Source organism: Oscarella lobularis, chromosome 1 (assembly GCF_947507565.1).
Source record: "Oscarella lobularis chromosome 1, ooOscLobu1.1, whole genome shotgun sequence".
In the NCBI taxonomy this organism is placed as follows: Eukaryota; Metazoa; Porifera; class Homoscleromorpha; order Homosclerophorida; family Oscarellidae; genus Oscarella; species Oscarella lobularis.
The window spans coordinates 1,604,144-1,628,457 of NC_089175.1; the positions used below are offsets into that span (position 1 = coordinate 1,604,144).

At 45.4% G+C, this 24,314-nt stretch overlaps 8 protein-coding genes and 1 long non-coding RNA gene across 16 annotated transcripts; 7 read left to right on the forward strand and 2 right to left on the reverse strand.

The window, feature by feature from the left end:
- Nucleotides 1–77: 77 nt before the first annotated feature.
- Nucleotides 78–2,597, forward strand: LOC136192374 (septin-11-like). 2 transcript variants are annotated; one of them, XM_065980929.1, is made up of 13 exons: nt 78–174; nt 229–343; nt 432–491; nt 559–621; nt 815–899; nt 953–1,093; nt 1,154–1,271; nt 1,332–1,421; nt 1,474–1,570; nt 1,622–1,673; nt 1,726–1,842; nt 1,895–2,027; nt 2,087–2,597. In XM_065980929.1, exons 1-13 carry the CDS (start codon nt 145–147, stop codon nt 2,288–2,290), a joined length of 1,305 nt encoding a protein of 434 aa, XP_065837001.1. In that variant the 5' UTR covers nt 78–144; the 3' UTR covers nt 2,291–2,597. The 2 variants fall into 2 exon arrangements, with proteins under 2 accessions (XP_065837001.1, XP_065837010.1); XM_065980938.1 differs by having other exon boundaries at nt 559–612.
- LOC136192165 (uncharacterized) lies at nt 383–9,839 on the forward strand. The gene is made up of 7 exons (XM_065980688.1): nt 383–388; nt 6,811–6,839; nt 6,894–7,155; nt 7,234–7,304; nt 7,353–9,096; nt 9,164–9,543; nt 9,599–9,839. Exons 2-7 carry the CDS (start codon nt 6,833–6,835, stop codon nt 9,634–9,636), a joined length of 2,502 nt encoding a protein of 833 aa, XP_065836760.1. The 5' UTR covers nt 383–388; nt 6,811–6,832; the 3' UTR covers nt 9,637–9,839.
- LOC136192501 (uncharacterized) lies at nt 2,650–3,453 on the forward strand. The gene has a single exon (XM_065981139.1). It carries the CDS (start codon nt 2,727–2,729, stop codon nt 3,405–3,407), a length of 681 nt encoding a protein of 226 aa, XP_065837211.1. The 5' UTR covers nt 2,650–2,726; the 3' UTR covers nt 3,408–3,453.
- LOC136192532 (uncharacterized) lies at nt 3,861–6,453 on the forward strand. Of its 4 annotated transcripts, XR_010671155.1 has the most exons (8): nt 3,861–3,937; nt 3,987–4,031; nt 4,077–4,140; nt 4,483–4,648; nt 4,707–5,674; nt 5,733–6,128; nt 6,187–6,284; nt 6,441–6,453. It is a non-coding gene; the product is annotated as an uncharacterized lncRNA (long non-coding RNA). The 4 variants fall into 4 exon arrangements; XR_010671157.1 differs by lacking the exon at nt 6,441–6,453 and having other exon boundaries at nt 5,733–6,048; nt 6,126–6,201; XR_010671158.1 differs by lacking the exons at nt 6,187–6,284; nt 6,441–6,453 and having other exon boundaries at nt 5,733–5,903; nt 6,126–6,155.
- Nucleotides 9,840–9,915: 76 nt separating the features above from the next.
- LOC136192475 (protein FRG1-like) lies at nt 9,916–11,571 on the forward strand. The gene is made up of 9 exons (XM_065981108.1): nt 9,916–10,055; nt 10,111–10,187; nt 10,239–10,327; nt 10,381–10,420; nt 10,479–10,556; nt 10,613–10,704; nt 10,949–11,151; nt 11,237–11,347; nt 11,407–11,571. Exons 1-9 carry the CDS (start codon nt 9,994–9,996, stop codon nt 11,441–11,443), a joined length of 789 nt encoding a protein of 262 aa, XP_065837180.1. The 5' UTR covers nt 9,916–9,993; the 3' UTR covers nt 11,444–11,571.
- Nucleotides 11,572–11,618: 47 nt separating this feature from the next.
- On the reverse strand, nt 11,619–13,540 carry LOC136192360 (uncharacterized). Of its 2 annotated transcripts, XM_065980917.1 has the most exons (5): nt 13,500–13,521; nt 12,497–13,446; nt 12,143–12,344; nt 11,966–12,048; nt 11,619–11,918 (listed from the first exon to the last, which is right to left on the reverse strand). In XM_065980917.1, the coding sequence occupies exons 2-5, from the start codon at nt 13,315–13,317 to the stop codon at nt 11,708–11,710; spliced, it is 1,317 nt and encodes a 438-aa protein (XP_065836989.1). In that variant the 5' UTR covers nt 13,318–13,446; nt 13,500–13,521; the 3' UTR covers nt 11,619–11,707. The 2 variants fall into 2 exon arrangements, with proteins under 2 accessions (XP_065836989.1, XP_065836980.1); XM_065980908.1 differs by having other exon boundaries at nt 12,497–13,540.
- Nucleotides 13,541–13,811: 271 nt separating this feature from the next.
- On the forward strand, nt 13,812–19,374 carry LOC136192144 (phosphorylase b kinase regulatory subunit alpha, skeletal muscle isoform-like). Its single transcript, XM_065980667.1, has 30 exons — nt 13,812–13,934; nt 13,990–14,151; nt 14,201–14,248; nt 14,302–14,371; nt 14,421–14,602; nt 14,663–14,743; nt 14,799–14,897; nt 14,953–14,994; nt 15,048–15,152; nt 15,211–15,264; nt 15,315–15,533; nt 15,586–15,693; nt 15,745–15,823; nt 15,875–16,009; nt 16,066–16,096; nt 16,151–16,229; nt 16,294–16,511; nt 16,571–16,665; nt 16,727–16,875; nt 16,927–17,023; nt 17,084–17,224; nt 17,283–17,376; nt 17,436–17,514; nt 17,586–17,663; nt 17,738–17,817; nt 17,874–18,082; nt 18,151–18,374; nt 18,640–18,840; nt 18,908–19,111; nt 19,195–19,374. The coding sequence occupies exons 1-30, from the start codon at nt 13,833–13,835 to the stop codon at nt 19,372–19,374; spliced, it is 3,645 nt and encodes a 1,214-aa protein (XP_065836739.1). The 5' UTR covers nt 13,812–13,832.
- A 70-nt stretch (nt 19,375–19,444) lies between these two features.
- LOC136192247 (grainyhead-like protein 2 homolog) lies at nt 19,445–22,342 on the forward strand. Of its 3 annotated transcripts, XM_065980797.1 has the most exons (13): nt 19,445–19,558; nt 19,645–20,184; nt 20,237–20,381; nt 20,446–20,554; nt 20,606–20,757; nt 20,822–20,926; nt 20,981–21,083; nt 21,136–21,263; nt 21,323–21,381; nt 21,474–21,613; nt 21,667–21,755; nt 21,814–21,878; nt 21,943–22,342. In XM_065980797.1, the coding sequence occupies exons 1-13, from the start codon at nt 19,545–19,547 to the stop codon at nt 22,070–22,072; spliced, it is 1,779 nt and encodes a 592-aa protein (XP_065836869.1). In that variant the 5' UTR covers nt 19,445–19,544; the 3' UTR covers nt 22,073–22,342. The 3 variants fall into 3 exon arrangements, with proteins under 3 accessions (XP_065836869.1, XP_065836856.1, XP_065836862.1); XM_065980784.1 differs by having other exon boundaries at nt 20,446–20,757; XM_065980790.1 differs by having other exon boundaries at nt 20,446–20,757; nt 20,981–21,056.
- On the reverse strand, nt 22,238–24,304 carry LOC136192384 (transmembrane protein 144-like). Its single transcript, XM_065980952.1, has 12 exons — nt 24,130–24,304; nt 23,907–24,080; nt 23,692–23,853; nt 23,538–23,637; nt 23,390–23,470; nt 23,234–23,327; nt 23,063–23,169; nt 22,913–23,010; nt 22,705–22,860; nt 22,596–22,657; nt 22,491–22,544; nt 22,238–22,436 (listed from the first exon to the last, which is right to left on the reverse strand). The coding sequence occupies exons 1-12, from the start codon at nt 24,200–24,202 to the stop codon at nt 22,353–22,355; spliced, it is 1,245 nt and encodes a 414-aa protein (XP_065837024.1). The 5' UTR covers nt 24,203–24,304; the 3' UTR covers nt 22,238–22,352.
- Between the last annotated feature and the right edge of the window lie 10 nt (nt 24,305–24,314).

Consider the following 24,314-nt stretch of genomic DNA (forward strand, 5'->3'; position numbering starts at 1 on the left):
TTAAATTTGCAAACCTTAGTAGCTCAGTACGAAACGGTACGAAATGCGCCCGCCGTCGGGACATTTCAATAACGTCCCGTACATCAGACATCGCAAAAACGCGTTACGCGACAAAGATCCGCTGCAGACGTCTCTTTCCTCACCATGGCCGCCGTAGATGTTCAGCGTCAGCTCGTAAGCACCGCCAGCCGTCCGAAAAGTGCGTCCCAACCCCGCTCGTCTTCTCAGGGTCACGACGGCCGTCAAATGAAACTTTCGGGCCACGTCGGCTTCGATTCGCTTCCAGACCAGCTCGTCAACAAATCGGTCAACAAGGGTTTCGACTTCAACATTCTCTGCATAGGTAAAAGTCGCGCGAAAGGGAGAAGAAAAAAAAGGGGGGGAGGAACCAGAAACGCGAGAAAGAATCCAATCATGTTTATTTTTCTAAGGCGAAACCGGCATCGGGAAGTCCACGCTAATGGATTCTCTTTTCAAAACGACGTTCAACAGTAAGCGAAACGTATAACGACGTCCAATCGTGATCCCAAGGGGGGCCCCCGCCGTTTTTTTCTCCAGGTGAGCCGGTTAGCCATCAATTGCCTGGCGTATCTGTCCGTGCAAATACGTATGGTAAGTCAGGTACGTTTGCCGCCGCGAGCGGCTCGCACTGCGTCGTTTTTTTTAGCGTTTTTTGTTCTGCACGATTTTTTTCTTTGTTGCGTTTACGTAGGCGGGGCGTAGCGCGCGTGGGATTGGTATGCGGCGATTGTTTATCTAATAACGCACGCTTTCTACGCCCCCCCTTTTCCACCCCCGCTGTTTCTAATTTTAGTCGACTTGCAAGAGAGCAATGTTGGTTTGCGGTTGACTATCGTGGACACCGTGGGTTATGGTGATCAGATTGATAAGACAGATAGGTTCGTTAGAGAGCCTATAATTATATGAATAATTTATATTCTTTTCTAATTAGTGTCCAGCCTCTGGTGGAGTATATCGATTCGCAGTTTGAGAGCTATTTGCAAGAGGAGTTGAAAATTAAGAGGAGTTTGACGTCATATCACGACACGAGGATTCACGCCTGCCTTTATTTCATTGCTCCAACTGGACACTCGTATGATAATATAAGGGAGGGGTGTGGTAATATTGATTTTCTGATTGATATTGTGTATAGGTTGAAATCATTAGATCTTGTCTGCATGAAGAAATTGGATTCGAAAGTGAACATCATTCCTGTTGTAGCCAAGGCGGACACGATATCGAAGCCAGAATTAGCTCAGTTCAAAAAGAAGGTGAGGAGTATAGTAATCGATTAATTAAAATTAAAATTCATGTTTGATTATTTAATTTAGATTATGTCTGAGTTGAAGGAAAATGGCGTTAGAGTGTATCAATTTCCTACTGATGATGAGACTGTAGCTGAAATGAATGCTGCTATGAATGTGATACAAAAGAGCATTTATTATTATCATCATTTAACTGGTGTTTCTATAGTCTTTTATGCCCTTTGCTGTTGTGGGAAGTCGGGAGGAAATCGAAGTTGGCGGAGAGATGGTGAGGGCTCGCGTGTATCCATGGGGAACAGTGGAAGGTTAGTCCATGAGTAATTCCAGTGGTATCATTTGCTGTATCAATCTCTTAGTTGAAAACGAGAACCATTGCGATTTTGTGAAACTGAGAGAAATGCTAATTAGGTACGTTCCGTCCATCTGAGTTATATTCTTGTGCTGACGTTTTCTCTTCTAGAACGAATATGGAAGATTTACGCGAGACGACTCATCTCAATCACTTTGAACTCTACCGAAAGAATCGACTGAAAGAAATGGGCTTCGCCGACAGCACAGCAGACAACAGACCAGTCAGGTGACAACAGTAGTAAAATCTTCCGCAACTACCTTACTTATGATGCTATCAGATTATATGACGTCATCGAGGAGAAGAAGAAAAATCACATGAGAGAAATGGAAGCAAAGGAGGAGAGAATGAGGCAGATGTTCGTCGACAAAGTCAAGCAAAAGGAAGCCGAGCTCAAGAAGGCGGAACAAGACGTAAATATTCGAAATAAATACCAATAGAATAAATACCGTTATCTGTGTCCTATTTTTAGCTGCACGGCAAGTTCGACAACTTGAGAAAGGTTCACGCCGAGGAGAAGAGAAAGTTGGACGATCGCAGACGAATGCTCGAAGAGGAGATCAACGAGTTCAATCGAAACAAGGCGTCCGTGCAGGCCCAACAGGCTCAAGCCGAACGAGACATGCATCAGAACACGTCCCCCGTTTTGGGTCGCAAAAAGGATAGAAAGAAGTAGAAGACGAGTCAAAAGGAACTGCCCCCTCTCCGATGAAATGAACAAGCGCTCAGAGAAAAAGAAACAAACGGGATTACTAGATATTCTAAAAAAAGTGAATTGAGTGTAGGCATGTTAGTATACGTTAGAATTTATCGAGCCAACGCCGCGGTTTTTTTATTCACGCGCATTTTTTTTCGACGATTCACGCGTTGTGTGTGTCTGTTGTCCACAGTTGGTGCTTTTGTTCAGTGAGTGTGAGTGAGCGAGTAAGAATGAGTGTTGAATAATTTTTAAGACTAAGAAAGGAAATCGAGTGCGAGAAATACGTCGATTGCTTTAGTGGGGAAATTTTTGAGTTACTTAGGAGCGTCCCCGTATGCTCCTAGCGCGTGGGTCCTGTCTCTCAGTTTCTTATCCTTTTTCCGACTCTTTCGGCGTTGAAAGCGCGCTTCGAATGGCTGCTGCGGCCGAAAGCCCCGTTTTGGATGGGAAAGGAGGCCTAGAAGCGAGCAAGGGAACGATTTTTCTGCCGTGTTACGACGGGGAACGAACAGAAGGCGATGGAGCTGAATCGCTGCCGGAAATCTCTCTCGAGGAGCAGTCGAAGTCAGTCGAAACCGACACGAATACGTCCGAATCGCTCGAAATGGTCAAATTGGAACTTCCCATTGAAATCAATGGAATTGCGTACGAATCGTATCGAGACGAAACGCAAATGCCGTTCATAATGGACCTGATGTCGAAAGATCTCTCCGAACCGTATTCCATCTACACGTATCGCTATTTCATTCACGGATGGCCCGGTTTGACGTTTTTAGCGCGCGCTAAAGACGACTACATTGGCGCGATCGTATGCAAAGCCGACGAAAGCAAGGCGAATAAACTGCGCGGATACATTGCCATGGTAGCGATAGGCGAAGCGCATCGTCGACGCGGAATCGCGACTCAATTAGTTAGGCTTGCAATTAGGGCTATGATAGAATGTGGTTGTCATGAGGTCGTCTTGGAAACGGAGGTAACGAATAGGGGCGCGTTGGCTTTGTACGAAAATTTGGGCTTTATTCGCGATAAGAGGCTATTTCGGTACTATTTGAACGGCGTTGATGCACTTAGACTGAAATTGCTCTTGAAATAGGTGTGACTTTTTGTTGTAATTCATAATAGAACATTAGCTATTTGTATTGGTGTGATCCCGGTAATATGCCTTGCTGGAGTTGCCTGTCGACTCCTGGACCTATATCGACGAATTTTTGCATTACACGAGCGTTGGAATTGAGTTGCTTTCCAATGCACGATTTGACGCATTCGTTCTTCAAAGAAACGACATTCAAGATGGCGTGGTCGCAGTTCTCGTTTTTCGTACTTCTGGGTTGGTGAGTTCTCTGCTCATCAGACTGGTGATGCACGACTTGAAGCAGTGCTCACTCATTTGGTTGTAGAGAAGCAGCAGTTGTCGATACTGGTTTAAATCGTTTATAGGAGTGTATAAAATTAGGTATGGGAGAGTACGTTGTGTAGAATTGCTGCTGCATCGGGCGTCTGAGCCATCGCGTGAATCCTCTCACGTGCTCATTGCTCAGAGCCTGCGCATAGGGTTGGTCTCTGCCCCTAGGTTTTAGCGACTTGCGACGACGAAGTGCCCGCTTCAGCAACCTCGCGGAAGACGTAATAGGTGCTACGAGTCCTTGAATATAAGAAGACGTTGGGGCGTTAGGACTCCGACTCGTTTGATTGCTGCTTGGTGAACTAAAGCAACACAGTAATTTGATCGTAGGCTGGTGAATGTTGTGCTTACTTTCCTCAGCTAGGGACGAAGACATGGAAAAGACTCAAGAGGAAAAGACTCAAGAGGAAAAGACTCAAGAGGGGTGAGCAACCGAGTGTCCACACATGACGTCACAACGTCACGTGTGTGGACTGCAGTCGATGAAAGTGCCCACTGTAGTAAGAGGCGCAAAGTTATGTCCGGCAGTTGGTCAGCGACGAGATCACTGCTTCTAGAAAAGCCCGAACCTATGTATGAATAGTGACACTCACTTCTGCATTAGTACTGGAAGATTTTTCCGTTCAGCTATACTAAAGCAGAGTGAATGTTAGGATGTTGCAATTTTGGGTTGCATCTAAAAATTGTGTTGTGGCCCAATGATTAAGACTAAAGAACGATTGCACATAGAATGTCTTTACTCCAGTTAATTTATTGGTTATCTTAGGAAAGATGCCATGAGGTGAGACTGTGTGAGTACAGATTTCTCCAATTAATTTGGCATTTTGATTTACGCTAAGACGAACAGATAGAAGGTAAGGCTAACTATAGATAATGATTACTTACTGAAATTAATTTGCGTCTTCATTTACGCTGGAACGCGTGAATAGGGGGTAAGGCTAATTATAGATAATGATTACTTACTGAAATTAATTTGCGCCTTGATATTAGTGAAGAATTGGAGAGGTAAACTGACTGTATATGATGATTACTTACTGAAATTAATTTGCGTCTTCATTTACGCTGGAACGCGTGAATAGACTCAAGTAAGGCTAATTATAGATAATGATTACTTACTGAAATTAATTTGCGTCTTCATTTATGCTGGAACGCGTGAATAGGAGGTAAGGCTAACTATAGATAATGATTACTTACTGAAATTAATTTACGTCTTCATTTACGCTGGAACGCGTGAATAGACTCACGTAAGGCTAATTATAGATAATGATTACTTACTGAAATTAATTTGCGTCTTCATTTACGCTGGAACGCGTGAATAGGAGGTAAGGCTAACTATAGATAATGATTACTTACTGAAATTAATTTGCGTTTTCATTTACGCCGGAACGCGTGAATAGGAGGTAAGGCTAACTATAGATAATGATTACTTACTGAAATTAATTTGCGTCTTCATTTACGCTGGAACGCGTGAATAGACTCACGTAAGGCTAATTATAGATAATGATTACTTACTGAAATTAATTTGCGTCTTCATTTACGCTGGAACGCGTGAATAGGAGGTAAGGCTAACTATAGATAATGATTACTTACTGAAATTAATTTGCGTCTTCATTTACGCTGGAATGCGTGAATAGGAGGTAAGGCTAACTATAAATAATGATTACTTACTGAAATTAATTTGCGTCTTCATTTACGCTGGAACGCATGAATAGGAGGTAAGGCTAACTATAGATAATGATTACTTACTGAAATTAATTTGCGTCTTCATTTACGCCGGAACGCGTGAATAGACTCAAGTAAGGCTAATTATAGATAATGATTACTTACTGAAATTAATTTGCGTCTTCATTTACGCTGGAACGCGTGAATAGACTCAAGTAAGGCTAATTATAGATAATGATTACTTACTGAAATTAGTTTGCGTCTTCATTTACGCTGGAACGCGTGAATAGACTCATGTAAGGCCAACTATAGATAATGATTACTTACTGAAATTAATTTGCGCCTTGATATTAGCGAAGAATTGAAGAGGTAAACTGACTGTATATGATGATTACTTACTGAATAATTTGCGTCTTCATTTACGCTGGAACGCGTGAATAGACTCAAGTAAGGCTAATTATAGATAATGATTACTTACTGAAATTAATTTGCGTCTTCATTTACGCTGGAACGCGTGAATAGGGGGTAAGGCTAATTATAGATAATGATTACTTACTGAAATTAATTTGCGCCTTGATATTAGCGAAGAATTGGAGAGGTAAACTGACTGTATATGATGATTACTTACTGAAATTAATTTGCGTCTTCTGGAACGCGTGAATAGACTCACGTAAGGCTAATTATGTAGATAATGATTACTTACTGAAATTAATTTCCGTTTTCATTTACGCTGGAATGCGTGAATAGGAGGTAAGGCTAACTATAGATAATGATTACTTACTGAAATTAATTTGCGCCTTGATATTAGCGAAGAATTGAAGAGGTAAACTGACTGTATATGATGATTACTTACTGAAATTAATTTGCGTCTTCATTTACGCTGGAACGCGTGAGGAATAGACTCGCGTAAGGCTAATTATAGATAATGATTACTTACTGAAATTAATTTGCGTCTTCATTTACGCTGGAACGCGTGAATAGACTCAAGTAAGGCTAATTATAGATAATGATTACTTACTGAAATTAATTTGCGTCTTCATTTACGCTGGAACGCGTGAATAGACTCACGTAAGGCTAATTATAGATAATGATTACTTACTGAAATTAATTTGCGTCTTCATTTACGCTGGAACGCGTGAATAGGGGGTAAGGCTAACTACAGATAATGATTACTTACTGAAATTAATTTGCGTCTTCATTTACGCTGGAACGCGTGAATAGGGGGTAAGGCTAACTATAGATAATGATTACTTACTGAAATTAATTTGCGTCTTCATTTACGCTGGAACGCGTGAATAGGAGGTAAGGCTAACTAAAGATGATGATTACTTACTGAAATTAATTTGCGTCTTCATTTACGCGGGAACGCGCGATTAGGAAGTAAGACTCACTCAGAACGTTTTTCACTTGTCGTAATGGCTGCTTTTTTAAGGCTTTGGGAATCAGATTTGATTATGCAAGGTGTTCTTACTTTGCTGTCTTCGCGCAAACAGTTTTTGAACCATCTTCTTGTAGAAGGCATGGTGAAAGTTGCTCGAGTTCGTGTGAATGTCATTGGCCAAGATGGAGTGGGGAAGACTTGCCTTGTCCGACTTCTTCTTGGCGAGGAGTTCAAAGAGCAGTCCAGCACCTGTGGCATTGACTTTAGCAAGGCCAGTGTTACTATGATGAAATCTCACAGCAGTGTTGCTAAAGGAGATACTTTTAATTGGCGGCTACTGAGTCATAAAGAGCACAAAGAAATACTAAATCTGGCGTATGGAGGTGCTGACAGAGAGTAAGACCCTGAAACGCTATGATCACTAACTTTCACTGAAAAGTTTCATCGTCTAATTAATTGTTCAATTCTATATAGATCAGGAGAGCAAACTGAGGAGCGTAAAGATGCTTCGGCATTGTTGCCAAGTAGTTCTGATTTACCCGAAGGTTAGAATATTTGTGCTTGTGGGGTTTTTTATAGCTTATTTGGTTTAGATGACGAAGTTGGCGAACCGCCTGTAGACAACCCAGTGAAGCAAAGAAGGTTGGCCCAAGAGTATCTGGATCGAATACAAGAAATTGTGGACGATCCAACACGAATTGGAAGCCAGTCTAGTGTGTCGCTAATGACCATCTGTGACTTTGGCGGGCAAGAACCGTTTCTAACGGCCCATGCAGCCCTAATGCCCTCTGGTGCTCTTTCCATGTACATGCTTGTTTTCAACGGGGCAGAACTTCTCACCGACAGAGCGAAATCTTCTTACCGCCAAAGCGCAGGTGGGCACATCGTTTCACTTAATCAAATGCTTTGTCGAATGGAGACCAACGCGGACTTCCTGAAACATTGGTCTTCGTCTGTGCACATTGCTCATTCTCCGCAGCTGACAAGCAAGACGGAAGAGTTAGACGTAGAGTTTCCTCCCATCTTTCTAGTAGCCACTCATCGCAGAAAAGCAGAGGAAACAAGAGGAACGGCCGTTGACGTTATTCAAAAGAACAACGATTCAATCGAGGACTTATTTTCCGGAAAAAAAGTTCAGAGACACTTTATTTATCCGTCAATGTCTGACAACAATTTCTTCCTCGTCGAAAATGAGACATCTGGTACAAACGACGAAGACCCTACTGCCAGTGAAATTAGGGGTGAGGTCAACAAAGTGAGCGACAGCTTTTGGAAGAACGAGGAGGCACAGAAAGCGCGTTGGTTGAAATTTGAAGACGTTTTGGGAGAGCTCAAAAGCATAACCAAGCGTTCTGTGTCAGAAATCGAAGAAATAAAAGAAGTTGCAGAAATCTGTTTCATTTATTCTGAAAGCGAACTTAAAGAAGCACTTGTTCACTTGACAAACGTGGGCGCCGCGTTCTACTTTCCGGAAGTTTCCTTTCTAAAGAAGTTCGTCTTTCATGATACCCAATGGCTCGTCAGCGTTCTGGCCTCATTTGTCGGTTCAGCTCACTCTAAACCTAAACAGGCCAAGCCGAGAACAGACTGGCAGAAGGCGAAACAAAGTGGTCATCTATCTACGTACTTGGTTAGTTATCTTCTAAAGCAAGCCGAAGTCAAAGAACATGACTACGAGGCGGCAAAAGGCATTCTTTGCCACTTTGATGTTCTGGTTGAAAAGGAAGACGAATACTTCGCTCCCTGCTTTCTGGAAAATGATTTCGACGGTGAAGCACAGTGCGGCAAAGTTTTCTTCTCAGTTCAGAGCTCGTTTCCGCTTCCTCTTGTTATTTCCGCCAAGGACGTTCTGTCTTTTCCCGAGCCTCTTTTCTTTCGCTTGGCCGCGCGAATTATTGGAAAATATTTCAAAAAGGCTCCGACCAATATGTTGCGCAATAGACTCGTGTTTCCTTTGCCGGTAGGAGGTGTCAACGCGGAGTTTCTTTACTTGGGCACTCAAAACTGCGTCTGTCTGACTGTATTTTCAGAAAATGAAAGAAATCGTCTATCTGAGGCGCAACTAGTCACTTTGCGGCAACGTTGCAGTGAACTGCGGCAGTGGATGATTACTAACGTAGAGGACGCAAAGAAACGCGGCATGCCGGGATTGCAAACTGAGTTTTATTGCCAAGTTAAGAAAAGAGAAGAGGGGGACGAATTACAGGACACTCTTGCCCCGATTGAAGGGTTCAGCGCCGACAAAGATTCGTGGCATTTAATTGACGAAACCAAACATGTGGTTGGTGAAGAGCTCCGTCACATGAAATTGTGGTTCAGTGATGCCGGTACGGAAAGGTAGCTAATGAAATTATTATCATAGATCTTTGATGTTAATTAAAGCGACGATGTCGTTTATTTACAGTTCGGCTGGCGGATCGGAGCCGCCGCCTTACGAATGGGAACGTATTGTGCAGCAAGAAATTGTCTTCTTGAAGAAAAACTTCGTCTACTCGCCGCGTCTCAAGGACATCCTCATGGAAAAGAAGCTACTCTCCCCGGACGACATCGAAGCGATTGAGCTGATCAAACCTACAAATAAGAGAGTTGACGAGCTCATTTGGCGTTACTTGAGCAAAAGGGGGCCTGGCTCATTGCTCAAGTTCATCGAAGCGCTGGAAGAAGACAATCCTCCTCAGTTGGCATTGGCTGAACGACTACGATCGCGTCTCAGTAAGGGTGCTGCTACTACAACTGCTGCTGTATCGGTTTCAGCAGCTTCTGTAGGTGCAGTTGCATCCGGCAGTAAGTCTCCTGGGAGTCTTGTTCTGCATCTGCCAGTGTCTGACTGCCTTTCTAGGGGCAAATGAAGGAGAACGTCACGGTCCTGCTAAGTGAGGCGCAAATTTAGGTAATTCTGTGTGATGCATATTCAAGTTATTGCAATATCATATCATTCAAACTATAGCCATGATAGGATAGTTACGGTACTAAATGTCTACTGCAGTACACAGTAATTTTAGTACATACCCATTATCTATCTAGTCATTTGTATGGGTGATCATTATCTAATCGACGAAATATCATTATCTAGCATTTTATTAGTAATTTGTATGGACGAATAAGTACAATCATTTATTTCATCATAGATATGACTCCATCAGAGACTTAATCTGATTCCATCAAGGGTCTGCTCAAGAATAGCCACGTGACCGAAGCATTCCTTCGAGCCAAGCATGCGTAGACTGCTCGAACATGGAGGACGCGTATCGAAAGACGAAGACGGGGAAACTGAGCATCAAAGGACAGTCTGTGGGGTTCGATTGCGCACAAAATTGTCTTCCGTTAGGCTTTAAATCCTTAATATTATAGAACGTCGTCGAGACGGAGGAAGAAACGCAAACACAAGGAGGCGATCGGTTCTGGAGACCCCGAGTCTACAAGGCACGGTAAACCACAGTCTAAAAGAAATCGTAGTCCGCCATAACACGCGGAATTAGGCGTCTGGTGGGTAGTAAACGAGTTGGAAGATATTCGTGGGCGTGTCATAATAGAAAGCACACTCAACAATCGTTATCTTTACGCAATGGTACTGTATGATCGTCAGACACGAAAACAAATAAAAACGTAATACTGCATTAGGATACAGGTGGTTTTCACTTGGGTGATCTTCGCAATGAAAGTAATGATAGAGTAATGATATTTATATACAGTACACTACACGTATACGTGTACTTCAGTTGAGGGGCCCGAACCGCCAGAAATTTTCACTATCGTGAAAGTGTCGGAAACTCAATTTTCGATAAAATCCGCCTACGGTGAGAAAAGTAGCACGTCTGTGCGAAGGCTATTCTAAAAATTCCGTGAACAACAGATAAATACTTGACTGTGACCTCGGCGGGGGAGATAATCGGTCGCGCGGAAGCGATTGGCACTCGAGAAATGTGGGAACCGATATTCCAGGAGGTGCGATTAAAAATAAGACGAATAGTCCGTAGACCTTGTTGGCTTGACGGTTTCTAAAGCAAAACATGAGAGCGAAAAATAAGCGTTGTTTTGCTTTCTTTTTACTCAGCGTCATTTTGGGGCTAACTAATCAGTCTTTTGAATTGCAAACATAGCCAAGTGGTTATTAGCTAAAATCCCATGTCCTCATTTAGCGGAGCTAAAGCGTTTTCATAACAACCGCGCTTCCTTGTTTTTCCTATAGGGTATGATCGCTTTTCAGGGCGTCAATAAGCGATTCTTGACCGCCGACGAAAACGGCGACGTGTCGGTCGCGAGTCCGACCGTCGTACCGGGCTCGAAATTTCGCATGCTCTGCTGCGGACCGCGCGAAAAGGAGAAGGACACGAAGCAGGTCGAAGAAGACGAAGCGGAAGACGACATCCGGAATTTCGAAGTCAACTATGTGTAAGTGTATTTGGGGGGATGCGGGCAGAGAGGGAGGGAGAGACGAGAAGGGGCTTCTGTCTAACCTCGTCCAAACTCGGTTTAGGAAAAAATTCCAAAGTTATCAAGATCGTCGACTACGCGTCGCCAACGAGGACAATCCGTCGTTGAAGAAAGCGAAAGACACAGGTCGTCTGCACGAAACCCTCTTGGACAGGTAAGAAGGGAGAAAGAGAGGGCCCCCTCGACCCTCGTCAAAGAATCGGATTCCCTTAGGCGTAGCAAGATGAAGGCGGATAGATACTGTAAGTAAGATCTAAGGTTTTGCGTAATTCAATCGAAGGGGGCCCGGGGAGAGCGCGGACGTGCTTGAACTTGAGCCAATGACTTGTAGTTATGCATCGACGGGTGAAACAATGACAAGTAATCAGACGAACGCGACCGCAATCGTTGCCTTTAGCTATTAGACGCGAGGTGGCCCGTCACAATAGCGCGTGCGACTAAATTATTAAGGGGCGGGTGCGTCGCACTGTACTGTCAACAGAGAACCCCGTGCAAAAATACGCATGCTCTTGATTCAGTAGTAGTGCGGCGTCTTCGCGTCGAAGAATCGCCGTTGCACGCAGACGCTTAGCCAGTGGGCGCCGTGGACGTTCGGATCGGCGCAGAATAGGAGAAAGGATAGGAGTTGGGGTTCGGTGAGCGTTGTTTTTAGCAGACGCTTGACGTGCGTCGCATCTCCCCATGCGTAGTACTCGCTGCCAGCATCCGGGTCGTATAGCGGCAAACTGAATGAAAAAATAAGTCAGCATGACCGATTAACCGGATTTGTTACCGGTTCTGTTCGGCGGTTGCGGCGAATCGCGTGGATTCCATCGATTCCCCACTCCCCCTGGCTTTGACCCCAATAGAATTGTCCTAAGCGCCCCGTTAGTATTATTAGATGAGAGCGCGGACACGAGCCTCTAAAATTGGGGACCCCAACTGGTCATTTCCCACGCACCCTCGTTACCTTTCTAAACGATTCATTCATCGTCGGATCGAAATAGGATATGACAAGCCGTTCGGAGGCGATACGATTGACGCCTTCCAATTTCGATTCGTGCACGTAGCGAAATTCCATATCCATCGCGGCGGCGACGGCGTCTTCGTCCTCCTCCTCCTCGTCGACGTCGACGACGGGCAGCGAGAAGACGCCCGTCGTATAATCATTGCTAATAAACAGAAAAGCCGCGCTGGAATGAAGAACGTCGCTGCGGTCAAATTAAAAACATTATGCAACTAAAGCATCTGGCCCGATCCGAGATGAGACCCGCGCGCATACCAAAACTTTTAACCGTTACCCGAATAATAATAGCAATTATACCTTACGGTCTTTCGGTCGCCTTGGGAGAAGCGCATTTCGCACACGTACGCCATGCCGTCCCACAGACGTCGGGCTTCGTTGCGGAAGCGCGCCACCGATTCGCCGACGTCGTCGCCGCCGCCGATCGCGCCGGCGTCGTAGTCGCGTAGACGTCGTTCGACGGTTTCCATCCACGCGACGAAATCGTCGTGCATTTCGTACGCCTTCTTCGATTCGCCGCGCGTTCCGTCGTCGACGTCGAGAACGCGATTGAGCTCGTCGATCGAGCGCATCGGTTCGACGAGTGGGCGTGCGGTCGCGACGGGGGCGAGCGGAGGGGGCCGCGCGACAGTCAAATTGTTTTGGCAAGCGATTGGGACGCTTCCCGACGTTCCGCGCTGCTCGATCGGCTGTCGCGGGCTACTCGTGCTGTGCGCGCTTCGTTTTTGCAGCCGCTCGTGCAGAGTCTCATTAGTAGCGCGACTACTACTAGAACTACTTGTTGTAGTATTACTGCTCTCCGTTATCCACGTGCTTTGCTGCTCGTGCTGTCGCTGGCGCGCGCGTTGCTGCAGGAGCTCTTTCTGCACGAGCTGCATCTCCTTTAGCTTATCCTTCGTCCGTCCGATTCCCGGACGGTGTACTTCGTTATAGCGTCGATTGTCGAACCACATTTTTATCGTTTCGTATTTGTAGCCGAGTTGGACGGCGAGACGACCGATTCGTTCGCGATTCGGATGCTTTGTTTCCATGAAAACACGCTCGAGCGTCTCTTTCGCTTCCTTCGGGAAGCGCGTCCGTTTCTTGCGCGGTTTGACGGTCAGAAGATCGGTCGTTTCCATTCGTTGAGAGAATTCTCGTCGCAGCGCTGACACCGAGCGTTAGCGGCGATATGGACGACTGGTTTGTGGTGAGAGCGCGCGGATAACGATCTCTGCTCACGCCCACACTTGCCCTTAAAAAGTATTCCGCTAAAGAGCGGGGGCGCTTTGACGGGAGAGACTGAAGTGATTGCGAAACGAACCGCGATGGGATCGAGGCCACCCTGTCGGCCGTCAAGCGGACGTCTCACTCTGGATGTGCTATGTCGAACCAGACAGCTTGGTTTGGTCTTATAATACGACTCGTCATTAGAGAGACCTAATGAGTGTCTTGCACGTGATCCATCATTAATTCGCGCCTTCTTGGACGCGATGACTATTCCTATACATGATGATTACGCGTGCGCATCGAAGCGAATTTTTCCGTTTACTACGGATCAAAAAGACCTTAGACTTAGAGAACCGGTTTGAATCGAATATCGAATATTAAGGTCTTGCACGTGATCACTATTATCCAAACAGCCAAACCCATTTAAATGCGCGTGCGCGCGCCTACGCCTCTCGCGATAATGACGGATCCGGCTGCCTCTCTCGACTATTATTTTACTCAGGTGAAAAAAGCGATTCTCAATCATCAGGTAAGAGTCAAAAGGCGTCTAAATTCGTCTGTTTCGTGATGCCTATTCTCTAAAGAATCCAGTCACGGGACTTCTTCCCGCCTCCGCCGACGTTCGTACGGACGCCTGGGTTCGCGACAACGTCTATTCGATTCTCTCCGTATGGGGTCTATCGTTGGCTTACCGAAAACGCGCCGAAACGGACGAAGACAAGGCGAAAGCCTACGAATTGGAACAGGTAGCGCACGCTACAATCTCTCTTCGCAACGGAAAATTCTCTTGCGTAGAGCGTCGTCAAATTAATGCGAGGTCTCCTATTCTGCATGATGCGTCAGGTAAGATAATAAGAATATTGATTTTTTGACTACGCAAAACACGTGCTGTGCAGATTGAAAAAGTCGAAAATTTCAAAAAATCGCAGTCACGTGCAGACGCGTTACACGCAAAATACAATATAGGTAAAATACATGCAATGCACGTGCTTGAAGTTATTCATCGAGTCCATAGCAACGGGTGCTACATGTGTTGGCGACGAGGGCTGGGGTCACTTGCAGATCGACGCCACGTCTTTGTATCTGCTCACTCTCGCCCAAATGACTGCATCCGGTCTGCAAATTATTTTCACGCTGGACGAAGTCTCCTTTGTTCAGAATCTCGTTTTCTATATCGAATCGGCCTATCGGACGCCAGTAAGGACGTCTAGCTAATTAATTCGATCAGCTAAGATAGTTGCGTTATGTGGGGCAAAGGATTATGGGATTTGGGAGCGAGGAGATAAGTCGAACAACGGTCTGCCGGAATTGAATGCGAGCTCCGTGGGAATGGCAAAGGTGTGAAGAAACAGATTTATTTATTTATTCATCTTTATCGGTTTTCTTTTTGAAGGCTGCTCTCGAGGCAATTGATGAAATGGATCTTTTTGGCTGCAGGGGCGGCGCCGAGTCCGTTATTCACGTTCTGACAGACGAAAAGCAGCACTGCGATGTAGGCATATCCAAAGAGAAGCCACGCATTCTATTTTCTAATGCTTCTTCTCAAGACGATTCTTCACTCATTATTGCCGAGAGAATCGACGTCAAAAGTACATAGAAAGAAGTCTATCTATCGTTTTCATTGTGCGTTCTGTGTGCATAGGAAGTGGATTCGTCTCTATTGTCTGTTATCAGTTTTCCTGCTTTTGCTTGTTCCGACCCGGAACTGGTCGAAAAGACAAGAAATAAAATACAGATGGAACTGGAGGTAAGTAAACTTCTCGCACATCAGATTTACATAGACCTTATTCAGTAATAATAATCAGGGTAAATACGGCTGCAAGAGATTTCTCAGAGACGGATATCGAACGGCAAAAGAAGTAAGTGAATCGCGTCTAGTGTATATCTAAACTAGCGTTTATGACGACAGGATCCGAATCGTTTGTACTACGAACCGGCCGAGCTGAAAATCTTCGAGAACATCGAATGCGAATGGCCCGTCTTTTTCACCTATTTCATCTTGGACGGCCTGTTTACGGGACGGCACGAGCAAGTCGAAGAGTATAGGGAAAAGTTGAACGAAATTGTCCTGAGAGACGAAACGGGTTCGGTTCAAATTCCCGAATTGTACTACGTTTCCTCGGGCAAAGTGAGAAGGGGTTGGACTTTGACTTTATATGTTTTTTTTGACGTATTTTCAGGTTGACCTCGAGAGTCAGAATCCGCACTCGCAGGAACGAATGCCCGGCGGAAAATTGCCTCACATGTGGGCTCAGTCCTTGTACTTCATTGGCTGTCTTTTATATGACGTCAGTAGATATCTGTAGAGTTAGGATTCGCAGTGATTAATTTTATCGTAGCGTTTAATTGATCCGCCGGAATTGGACCCGCTAAACCGTCATCATTTCGTTGCTAAGAAAATCGACCTTGTCATACAAAGTATAGCTCAATATACCATAGCTCTTAGGATTAATTTTTTGGGGGTGGTAGTTGCTCTAGTGGCAGAAGACGAGCTGATCAAAGAAGAGCTGAATTTTCATGGCATCGAATCGCAAACTGTCGACGAGCTGCGACCGATTAATGTTCACCCAGCGAGACACCTCAGCAAAGCGTACACAAGACTAGGCAATAATAGCACTAGAAATAATGTCTTTTAAATCTATGGTGATATTCTTCCTTAGGAAAAAATTCCAAACTGAAATTGTCCGGCAGGTTTGGCGAGATTTTTATTTCTTTCAATTCTAAAATCTCTTTTGGTTTTTTCAGACCCTTTTTAGATATCGGCTATCTAGGCACGAGCAAATTATATTCTCACCGAAGAAAGATATTCGCTTTTCACCCTCAAGTAAAGTGCTAACCCCGAATAGATTAGAAAAAAGTCTCATCAATTGTTCGTGTCTTCTCTCCAGTTTATGGATCACGAGCAATTTTATTTGTCGTGGGACGTCGACATGCTCGTCGATTTTATTCAGTCGAATTTGGCGTACTTGAAGCGCAGCTGGAATTTGAACGGTCGGCCGACGATGACGCTCGAAGTGACGCGATATCTGCTTGGAGAACAAGGTCACAAGACGTCCATGCTCAAGCTTCTGCAAAAACTCAATTCTGGATACAGCATGGGAGCGAGGTACATTTTTTCATTGATACACTTTGGGCGAGAAAAATTTTCTTTTTTCTACTCGTCAGAGTAAAGATTGGAAAATTACAAGATTTTCTGAAAACGTCGTGCATAACGAAACTATCGTTTATGAGGGGATATCCGGTCATAGAAGAATCAGCGGGTAAATTAAAAAAAATGATTGATAATGCAGAGAGAGAGAGCACTGCTTCTTGTACGAGTAGGACGTACAGTCCAGCGAAGTTTGAGTATAGAATCTTCAGCGAGTTGGGACAGGGAGAGCGCCTCTGGCACTGCCCTACTGTCACCGCTTCTCCAAAAAAAGAAATCGATGTCGACGTCTGGATCTACTGATGACGGCCAAGTTCAACTGGTACTAAGTAATTTCATTTGTACAAAAGATAAAATTTATTTAATTAATTAGAGAACGAAGTCGTTTACTGGTAGCGTTTTGAGAAGCCGAAAGACGGCGAGCATATTTGGCGACGATTTTCTCGATCCGGCGCTCGTCTCCTCCGAAGGTACAGCCGGCCTTTTTTCATATTCGTACACTGCGAATGAGGTTCTTTCTGCTGTCGCAGATCTTCTCGTTTCGCCGTCGCCGCGGATGGATCGGCGACACGGGTCGATCACTCCGAGGAAGAAGGTTCTGCCCGCACCGCCGCTTCTCATGCCGACTCCGCCTACGACGATGGCTCGACCGGCCTCCTGTCCCTACTTAGGTCTCGGAAAAAGAGAACGTAGAAATAAACGGGGCTCACCTCCTTCTTGATATTATAGTCGGAACAGATCTGACGGAATTGACGGATCAGTTGAAAAATTCGTCGGATTTGCAAGAACAGGCCGACTTGCTACACTGTCTTTTTATGCAAAAGTACAGTCCGGACATAATTGGACACTTCCTCTGCTACGTATACGTCTCTCTTTCGTTAGAGGCCTCGGTTTCGTCTGCATGTTAGACGAAGGAAAAGGATACACGGTGGAAGAGTTGCTGGAGGAAGTTTATGCAAGGGTATAATAGATCTTACGCACACGTTTACACACAGTGCATCTATGTATTACGCGCGGTTCCCATATTCATAGTCGGCCGAACTGAGAGTGTGGACTCTCGTGCGTCACACGGCCGGGATGCTCGGGAAACAAGTCGAAGACTTAGCATCGGTATAAACGATGACTCGCCTATTGTTTAGTGTTTAGACCCCCCCCCACCCCCCCTGGGGTTTTTGTGTAAGTAGGCCGCCACGGACATCCTCGTTCGTCAGAAACAATTCACGTTCGGCCTGCCTCCAGCGACGAAAGAGGTCACAATCGACCGGTAATCGAGCTCTCCCACGTCGAGCTATTTCGAGATTATAGAAAATGATTTCCCAGGCCGATGCCACCTGAGAAATTAAAGGCGCTCATCTACAAGACGTACGGCGAGGATGTTAGCACAGCTGTGCTCACCCAGGAAGTTCTCATGTATTTGGCTATGTTTATTCGAACCGAACCGTCTCTATTCAACGAAATGCTTCGCCTGAGAATCAGTCTCATTATTCGCGTGATGGCAGCGGAATTGGGTCGGACTGTCAATTGCTCAGGTATGGAGATAAGTCGATTGGGAGGGTTCCCCCTAAGGTGCGCTTTGCATGATTGGCCTCAATATTAGCGGGCGAGGCTTCTAATCAGTTGATGAATTTGCGACCGTACGAAGTCAAGCGTTTACTCTATCACATCATTTCCGGCGAGGAATTCCGCGTCGACGACGGAACGACGGCGGTGCAAATCGTCAAGGAATCGCCGAGTTTGTTAGCGAGGAAGAAGATATCGATTAAAGCCGTCAAACGACGCGACACGGCGGGGATAATACAGCTCGGTCAGGACGTTAGAGGGGTAAGGAAAATATTTCGAAACTGGAGGAGACGACCACCCCCTCGGGCCTTTCTCTTAGACGAGTTTTCGATATGCTTTTTATAGACATTCCCCAATATCTTATCACATAGAGAAACCCTTAGTCTTTACTAGATAAACCGCTAGACACCTTAGAAGAGTCCCTTCGGGCACGTTTGATGTGTTGATTTTTCTTTCGAAAGACCTTTAGTCGATTATGTGTACATAGCTGAGGCACTAAGTCACTTCTGCCTTTTTTTATCTGTAGAAAGGGAGTTCGATGGACGCGCCAGAAATCGAAAATCGTTTCTCCAATTTGCACGGCCAGTGGATACGTCGACGTCGTCTCGACGGTGCGCTCAATCGCGTGCCGCTCGGCTTTTATAGCAAAGTGTGGCGAATCTTGGAGAAGTGTCGCGGATTGAGCGTCGAGAAACACGTTCTCTGGTCGTATCCAACTATAGAGGAGGTGGGAGTAGGCGCGGCGGGGGTGGGATGAGGGTGGGCTCGAGTGGGAGTCGTGTACTTTTTATCAGATGACCCCTGGCGAGCTGAAATTCGCCCTGCACGTCGAAACGTGGCTCAATCGACTTCCCCATCCCGAGTATCGACAATTGATGGTGGAATGTCTAATGGTTTTGGCCATTGTCGTTCGACAAGATCCAGGACAGCGGCTCGGTGATATACTTAACATAGATTCACTGGTTTATGAAGCAAATGCCCTCTTTCTCGAGGATTTGGTAAGTGCTGCTGTACATAATCATTTATCTGAATCAGTCATTCAGATAACTGATTTTTCCTATTTATAATGTTTGATTTATAGGCTAACAGTTTGAAAGATCGTTCGGTTCTGACGTCATCGAATGGAGGAATTTCAGAAGATTTTTACGACAGTGCACCCAGCGGTACGTACGGGACTATGAACTATTTGACGCAAGCCGTTGTCAATCGCATCAAAGGCTTGCCTCGTGTCGGCCCTTCGGTCGAGTGCAAAGTCAACTAGATATACATTTTGAACCTGTAGATAGCAATCGGCTTCGAGCCAATCAGCAATCGCCGCGCCCAACGCATGACCGCCCTACGTCATTCACGTGACTCTTTTTTTCGCGACGCTGAAAGGCGAATGCACAATGGAACCGCGAATTGTAGCTAAAGCGATATAGACGAGTGGCGATGACGGAAGACAAGTAAGCGAAGCGCTCTATCGAACGTCAAAGAGGGGGGCCCTTTCCGGACGAACCTCGGGGCGACGAAGCTGACGTCGTTTTCGCAGGGTAACGGCAACGGCGACGAAACACCTCGAACGCGGCGAAAGCGACGCCGATGAAGACGGCAATCTCGTCAGCGAATGGACATTTCAAACGGGCGAAACGCCGTCCGTCTATATCCACGGCGCAACGGGCCCCGACGAAACGGTCCTGCCCCTCAACCTACTCTACGACATCTACAACGTCGCTCCAGTCGCGAGCGGCGGCGAAACGACGACGGGGGCCGAAGAGGAAGGGAGCAGCGGCCATGTTGGGAGCGGGGGCGTGGCTCACGGTCCGCCCGCTTTGGTGACTCGCACGGGTGCCGCTATTGCCGTGCGGAAAAAACGTGGGGCGGAGTCACTGACAGCCGGGAGTGCCAGCGGATCGTCGCCAATAGTAGTTATGAAATCGCGTGGCAGTAGTGGAAGCGGCGGAAGTGGTAGCGGCGGCAGTGGCGGCGGAATCGAGGGCGCCGATGGGAGCAAGGAGGAGGAAAAGGAGGGAGGCGAGGCGGCCAGTCTAGATCATATTCCGCCGCAGACTCTGTTCTCGGCAATTGAAACGTGAGGGCATTTATTTATACTATTGATTCTAGATGTCATTGCGTTTTTTTAGATATCGTTACACTTTGGATGCTCCCACGTCTGTCGTGCAAAAGCGCGGCGAAGACAGTCTGACGTATTTGAACAAGGGCCAATTCTATTCGATTACGGTTGAAAGTCTGTTGGAGAAGAGTGCAATCGAGGTGGATCACGTAAAAGTAATGCAATGAAACGAGTTCAAGAGCAGAAGTCTTGCTAATTCAAACGTCGTCTTCCTTTTAGTCTATTGTCCAGCTTGTCTTTCGAGAGAAGGACGCCGCGTCGGAGTTGGGCCTGTGGCAATATTGGTACAGCCAGCAAGCGAATCCAAATCAAAGAGCATTTGACGTTGGTAAGAAGCTGTCACCCAAGCCATCATCATCATCATTTCATTGCATTCTAGATCGAAAATCATGTCAACACGTCGATATGGACTTGATCGACGACATGGCCTACAACGCGAGCGGATTCGTATGGAACCCTCAAGTCCCGGCGAAAATCGTTCTAAGAATCAACTGCCTCAGCACGGAATTTTCATCCCAGAAAGGAGTTAAAGTACATATACACATGCATAGGTGGCACGCGCGAGTGGGTTTCCTATTGGGGTGCGTGCGCGTAGGGAATTCCACTCTATCTCCAAGTCGACACGTACGAGGATTTAGTCAACGCGAGCGCGGATCCCGTTCATCGCGCCTGTTGCCGAATCAAAATCTTCCGAGACAAGGTCAGAGAACTCCCTTTTATAATAAGCCATGTGAATGCTATTCGTTTCTGTCAGGGAGCCGAGCGTAAGAACAAGGACGAATCTAAAAGTGCAGAAAAGCGTCTGCAGAGAATCATAAAGACACGAGGAGGTAAACGTTTTGGAGGAGATCCTAGGAGTGAGTGAATTGTCTCGGATGTAAGAGTGGGGGTGGGTATTGTCTCTCTTAGAAGCGTGCGTGAGTCCGTCGGCCGTTTTCAATCCTCCCAGTCAGAAAACGGCTCTCCATTCGACGAGCACTCTCGGTCCCAAGCCCATACTTTTCACTCCGCTCATAACAGCGTCAACAGCGAATCAAGTAAGAGGCGAAAGAGACATTTTTGAAAATTGGAGCCGTTACCCTTTGTCTCTTCTTAGTCTCAGTTTTACCTTGACGACATAAGCAGCCAATCGCGTGCCTTTTTAGCTAGCATACGGTTAGTCAAAGCTCATAATTCACACTGGGATCAGCTGTATCCCTGGTTCCAGTGCTAGTGTACTTTTTTCTCTACGCATTATCTCCTTTTAGTGATCGAGAACATAAACGTACTTTAGCTGCCACGGTTCTAGCTACGAATGACCAGTTGGGAGGTCTCGAATTCGGAGCGCCTAGCAATAAGAATCCCCGTCTCACTGCCGACCAGGCGGGAGGCGTAAAACGAAAACCCGGTACGTAGAATTGCGCTGGACTCGCGAGAGCTAAGTCGTCTTTCCGTTTGAAGCCCTAACCATATATGTTCGAAAAGAAGAAGAGAAAGTTTATAATGCTCTAATGCTAGATTCTCTAACTGTTGTCGACTTTAAAACAGCGGTGAGTCTCGTCTCAAGTGAGAATAAGAGTCTCTCCTCGGTCTAACTAGCTTAAGTAGGTTTCGAGAAAGTATAACGTTCCAGCAGAGTCTATAAAGTACGTCTACAAGACCACAAAAAGAGGGTGGGTACTCCTAATAAATAATGATACATTGTAATAATAATAATTCTTATTATTTCTTCTCTAGTCTCTTGGTGAACTTTGATGATGATATGGTGGAGCAGTTTAGCGACGAAGATGATTTTATTATCAAATTTGAGTTTGACAATCAAACCGGTCACGTTCACCTCTACGTTATACCAACTGCTTACGTGTGAAGGAGTCTCCGTGTACATATTTGATCCGACATTGGCAGCTGTAGTAGTGGTATAGCTTTTTTCTTACATCTAATATCCCATCCCACCTATCTCTTGTAGTTGGAGAAGTAGTTGTGTGTTGTAATTAATTAATGACCGTCTTGTGCTGATGTTCTGATTGGATCATTGGCAGGGGAGAAATTGGCGTGATAAGCCTTGCATTTCAAAATCTGAGAACGAGCATGCATGTAACTTGCCATGCAGATAATGAAAATAGCAAATAATAGGCGAGCACGGTCTCTTAGGATTTTGAGAGAGCAGTGAGAACAGAACCTCCGATTATGAGAGCGCAGGCAAATGAGAAGAAGACAAGATTCTTGACTCCCTATGTATTATGAAAAAGATCGGTTAAGGAATCTTTTCTTCGCTTCGTAAGTACCCTAATCTCAGCAAAAATGAAAATTCCCCACAGCGCCGAAACGAGCCCTGGTGCCTAATCAGAAAAGATTGTTATAGATCAAATACAATACTTTGTAAAATTTACGGTTGCCACGATGGGGTAGCTGATGGTTTGCGTCAGATTTGCGTTGGCAATGAACCAAGCGCCTAGAAAAATGTCCAGTGATCGAATGAGCGCGATTGCTGGACAATACCATATGCTATGGCCCACATGACTCCCACTAGTAATCCGGGAAGAATTGCTTCCCCGATTACTTGAGGCTTGTTCTTCTTTATAAAGCAATAGATGATAAGATAGGATGTGCTCGTGAGCAAAATTCCACAGAAATGAGAGAACGCGTAATCAAGTCCTTGGGCAAAATTCGGCAGATTAGACAATTCGGAGAAAACGAGCCTCTATACCATTTTGAGGATTGTGGCAATTTGATTGCTCAAGATGAGTGACAGGGTCAAAACTGACGCCAAACAGCAGCCCAGCTGCAATGGCCATCACCGTACCTCTATTATAGACAAATTTTTGTGTGTATATTCCCCGAGTTGTATAGTACTTACACTATTTTCTTTACTTTGGGGTTCAGTCTGTCTACCCACGAATCATCTAAGTCGTCGCTGGCCTTAGACATGTCTTTCAGTGTTGTTGATTCTGTTTCAGCTTGAATCTATTAGACATTATCGAGAGGTCGGTCTATTGGTAGTGAGGCCAGTGAGGCCGAAGAAAGGAACCTTTTTTGAGAAGAGGAGATGAGCCCGTTCGTCGTCGGTTTCGTTTGACTTCGTTTTCTTCCCTTCACTCTTCACAAAGACAAACATGATAACCCTAAAAAGTACACAGCCAACACTGAACACTATTTATTTATTTATTTATTTATTTATAGTCACCCAAGCAGACACAGAGCAACGCCGGAAAAGTTTTCCGCCTCGTTGCCAGGAAGACTAGCTTCAACTCCAAAAAGCCCAAATCTGAAGAAAAGCAGTACAATGAATGACATACATATGATATGTATGTATGAATCATTATACTACTTGCCTGCCTGATGCCCAGCCACCGAGACAGTTGACAGTTCCCCATATTAGCATACCCAATCCAAGCCCAAGACATTTGATAACCGGTACGCAAAACATATTTCCTGTGAAACACGTTATATCTTTCATACAGGAAATAAACTTGTTATTCTTTTTGCCTGTTGCCCATAGAAATCCGCCCAGAAGCGCTTCAGGTTCAAAAGGCACCGGAACCGTTTGATTCAGGTTATTGTTATTATTGGGATGAAAGGAAAGTACAAGTTGGGTTACGAGAGCACACAACCAGATTCCCATGCACATGATCCATTGAAAGAAAACGCCTATATTGTTATAGGAAATGAATTCAATACACCAAATGAAAGAAATGATATACCATCTCCCGTATCAATTTTCTTCACAGGGACGAAATTGCTGCCGAAGAATAGAATGGCGACGAAAGCGGCGATAAAGCCTTCTAGTGCCTTTTTCTGGTCGTTCAAGCCGGCGCAAGTCACAGTGCCGTTTTGAGTTCGATTTGCCGGAATTGTTGCATTCGCATTCCCTCTGCCTATTTGAAAAAAGAATTGAAAATCTAAAGAGTATGAAGAAAAATTAACCTGGAGCAGCTGAAGTGATTGTGAGCACAGCAAGAGTTGCAGAAATGCAGAGAAAGACGAACGAACTCTTCATGACGGATTTCACGTGACTGCCTGGCCCTACTATCCGGGCTTCCTCGAAATTTCGCTTTCGGAGAAGTTGTTCGGAGGTTCAGTGTGAAAATTCTCGCATGAAGAGAAAATTA

Excerpts from the sequence above, each read along its gene's own strand:
- LOC136192374 (XM_065980929.1), top strand. The coding sequence starts at position 145 with ATGGCCGCCGTAGATGTTCAGCGTCAGCTC. Across the intron at positions 622-814 it reads AAATACGTATGGTAAGTCAG|TCGACTTGCAAGAGAGCAAT; the intron begins GTACGTTTGCCG and ends TTCTAATTTTAG. Across the intron at positions 1,094-1,153 it reads ATTGCTCCAACTGGACACTC|GTTGAAATCATTAGATCTTG; the intron begins GTATGATAATAT and ends TATTGTGTATAG.
- LOC136192247 (XM_065980784.1), top strand. Across the intron at positions 21,614-21,666 it reads AGGCGTAAAACGAAAACCCG|CCCTAACCATATATGTTCGA; the intron begins GTACGTAGAATT and ends TTCCGTTTGAAG. Across the intron at positions 21,879-21,942 it reads TACAAGACCACAAAAAGAGG|TCTCTTGGTGAACTTTGATG; the intron begins GTGGGTACTCCT and ends TTTCTTCTCTAG.
- LOC136192360 (XM_065980908.1), bottom strand. The coding sequence starts at position 13,317 with ATGGAAACGACCGATCTTCTGACCGTCAAACCGCGCAAGAAACGGACG. Across the intron at positions 12,345-12,496 it reads GGCGACCGAAAGACCGTAAG|CAATGATTATACGACGGGCG; the intron begins GTATAATTGCTA and ends TCTGTTTATTAG. Across the intron at positions 11,919-11,965 it reads GCAACCGCCGAACAGAACCG|TTTGCCGCTATACGACCCGG; the intron begins GTAACAAATCCG and ends TTTTTCATTCAG.
- LOC136192501 (XM_065981139.1), top strand. The coding sequence starts at position 2,727 with ATGGCTGCTGCGGCCGAAAGCCCCGTTTTGGATGGGAAAGGAGGCCTA.
- LOC136192384 (XM_065980952.1), bottom strand. The coding sequence starts at position 24,202 with ATGAAGAGTTCGTTCGTCTTTCTCTGCATTTCTGCAACTCTTGCTGTG. Across the intron at positions 22,658-22,704 it reads CATGTGGGCCATAGCATATG|GCGCTTGGTTCATTGCCAAC; the intron begins GTATTGTCCAGC and ends ACATTTTTCTAG. Across the intron at positions 22,545-22,595 it reads GCTACCCCATCGTGGCAACC|GCACCAGGGCTCGTTTCGGC; the intron begins GTAAATTTTACA and ends TTTTCTGATTAG.
- LOC136192165 (XM_065980688.1), top strand. Across the intron at positions 9,097-9,163 it reads AGTGATGCCGGTACGGAAAG|TTCGGCTGGCGGATCGGAGC; the intron begins GTAGCTAATGAA and ends GTTTATTTACAG. Across the intron at positions 9,544-9,598 it reads AGGTGCAGTTGCATCCGGCA|GGGCAAATGAAGGAGAACGT; the intron begins GTAAGTCTCCTG and ends CTGCCTTTCTAG.
- LOC136192144 (XM_065980667.1), top strand. The coding sequence starts at position 13,833 with ATGCGCGTGCGCGCGCCTACGCCTCTCGCGATAATGACGGATCCGGCT. Across the intron at positions 15,153-15,210 it reads AAATACAGATGGAACTGGAG|GGTAAATACGGCTGCAAGAG; the intron begins GTAAGTAAACTT and ends AATAATAATCAG. Across the intron at positions 16,230-16,293 it reads TATTCGCTTTTCACCCTCAA|TTTATGGATCACGAGCAATT; the intron begins GTAAAGTGCTAA and ends TCTTCTCTCCAG.
- LOC136192475 (XM_065981108.1), top strand. The coding sequence starts at position 9,994 with ATGGAGGACGCGTATCGAAAGACGAAGACGGGGAAACTGAGCATCAAA. Across the intron at positions 10,188-10,238 it reads CCCCGAGTCTACAAGGCACG|GCGTCTGGTGGGTAGTAAAC; the intron begins GTAAACCACAGT and ends ACGCGGAATTAG. Across the intron at positions 10,557-10,612 it reads TTCGATAAAATCCGCCTACG|ATAAATACTTGACTGTGACC; the intron begins GTGAGAAAAGTA and ends CGTGAACAACAG.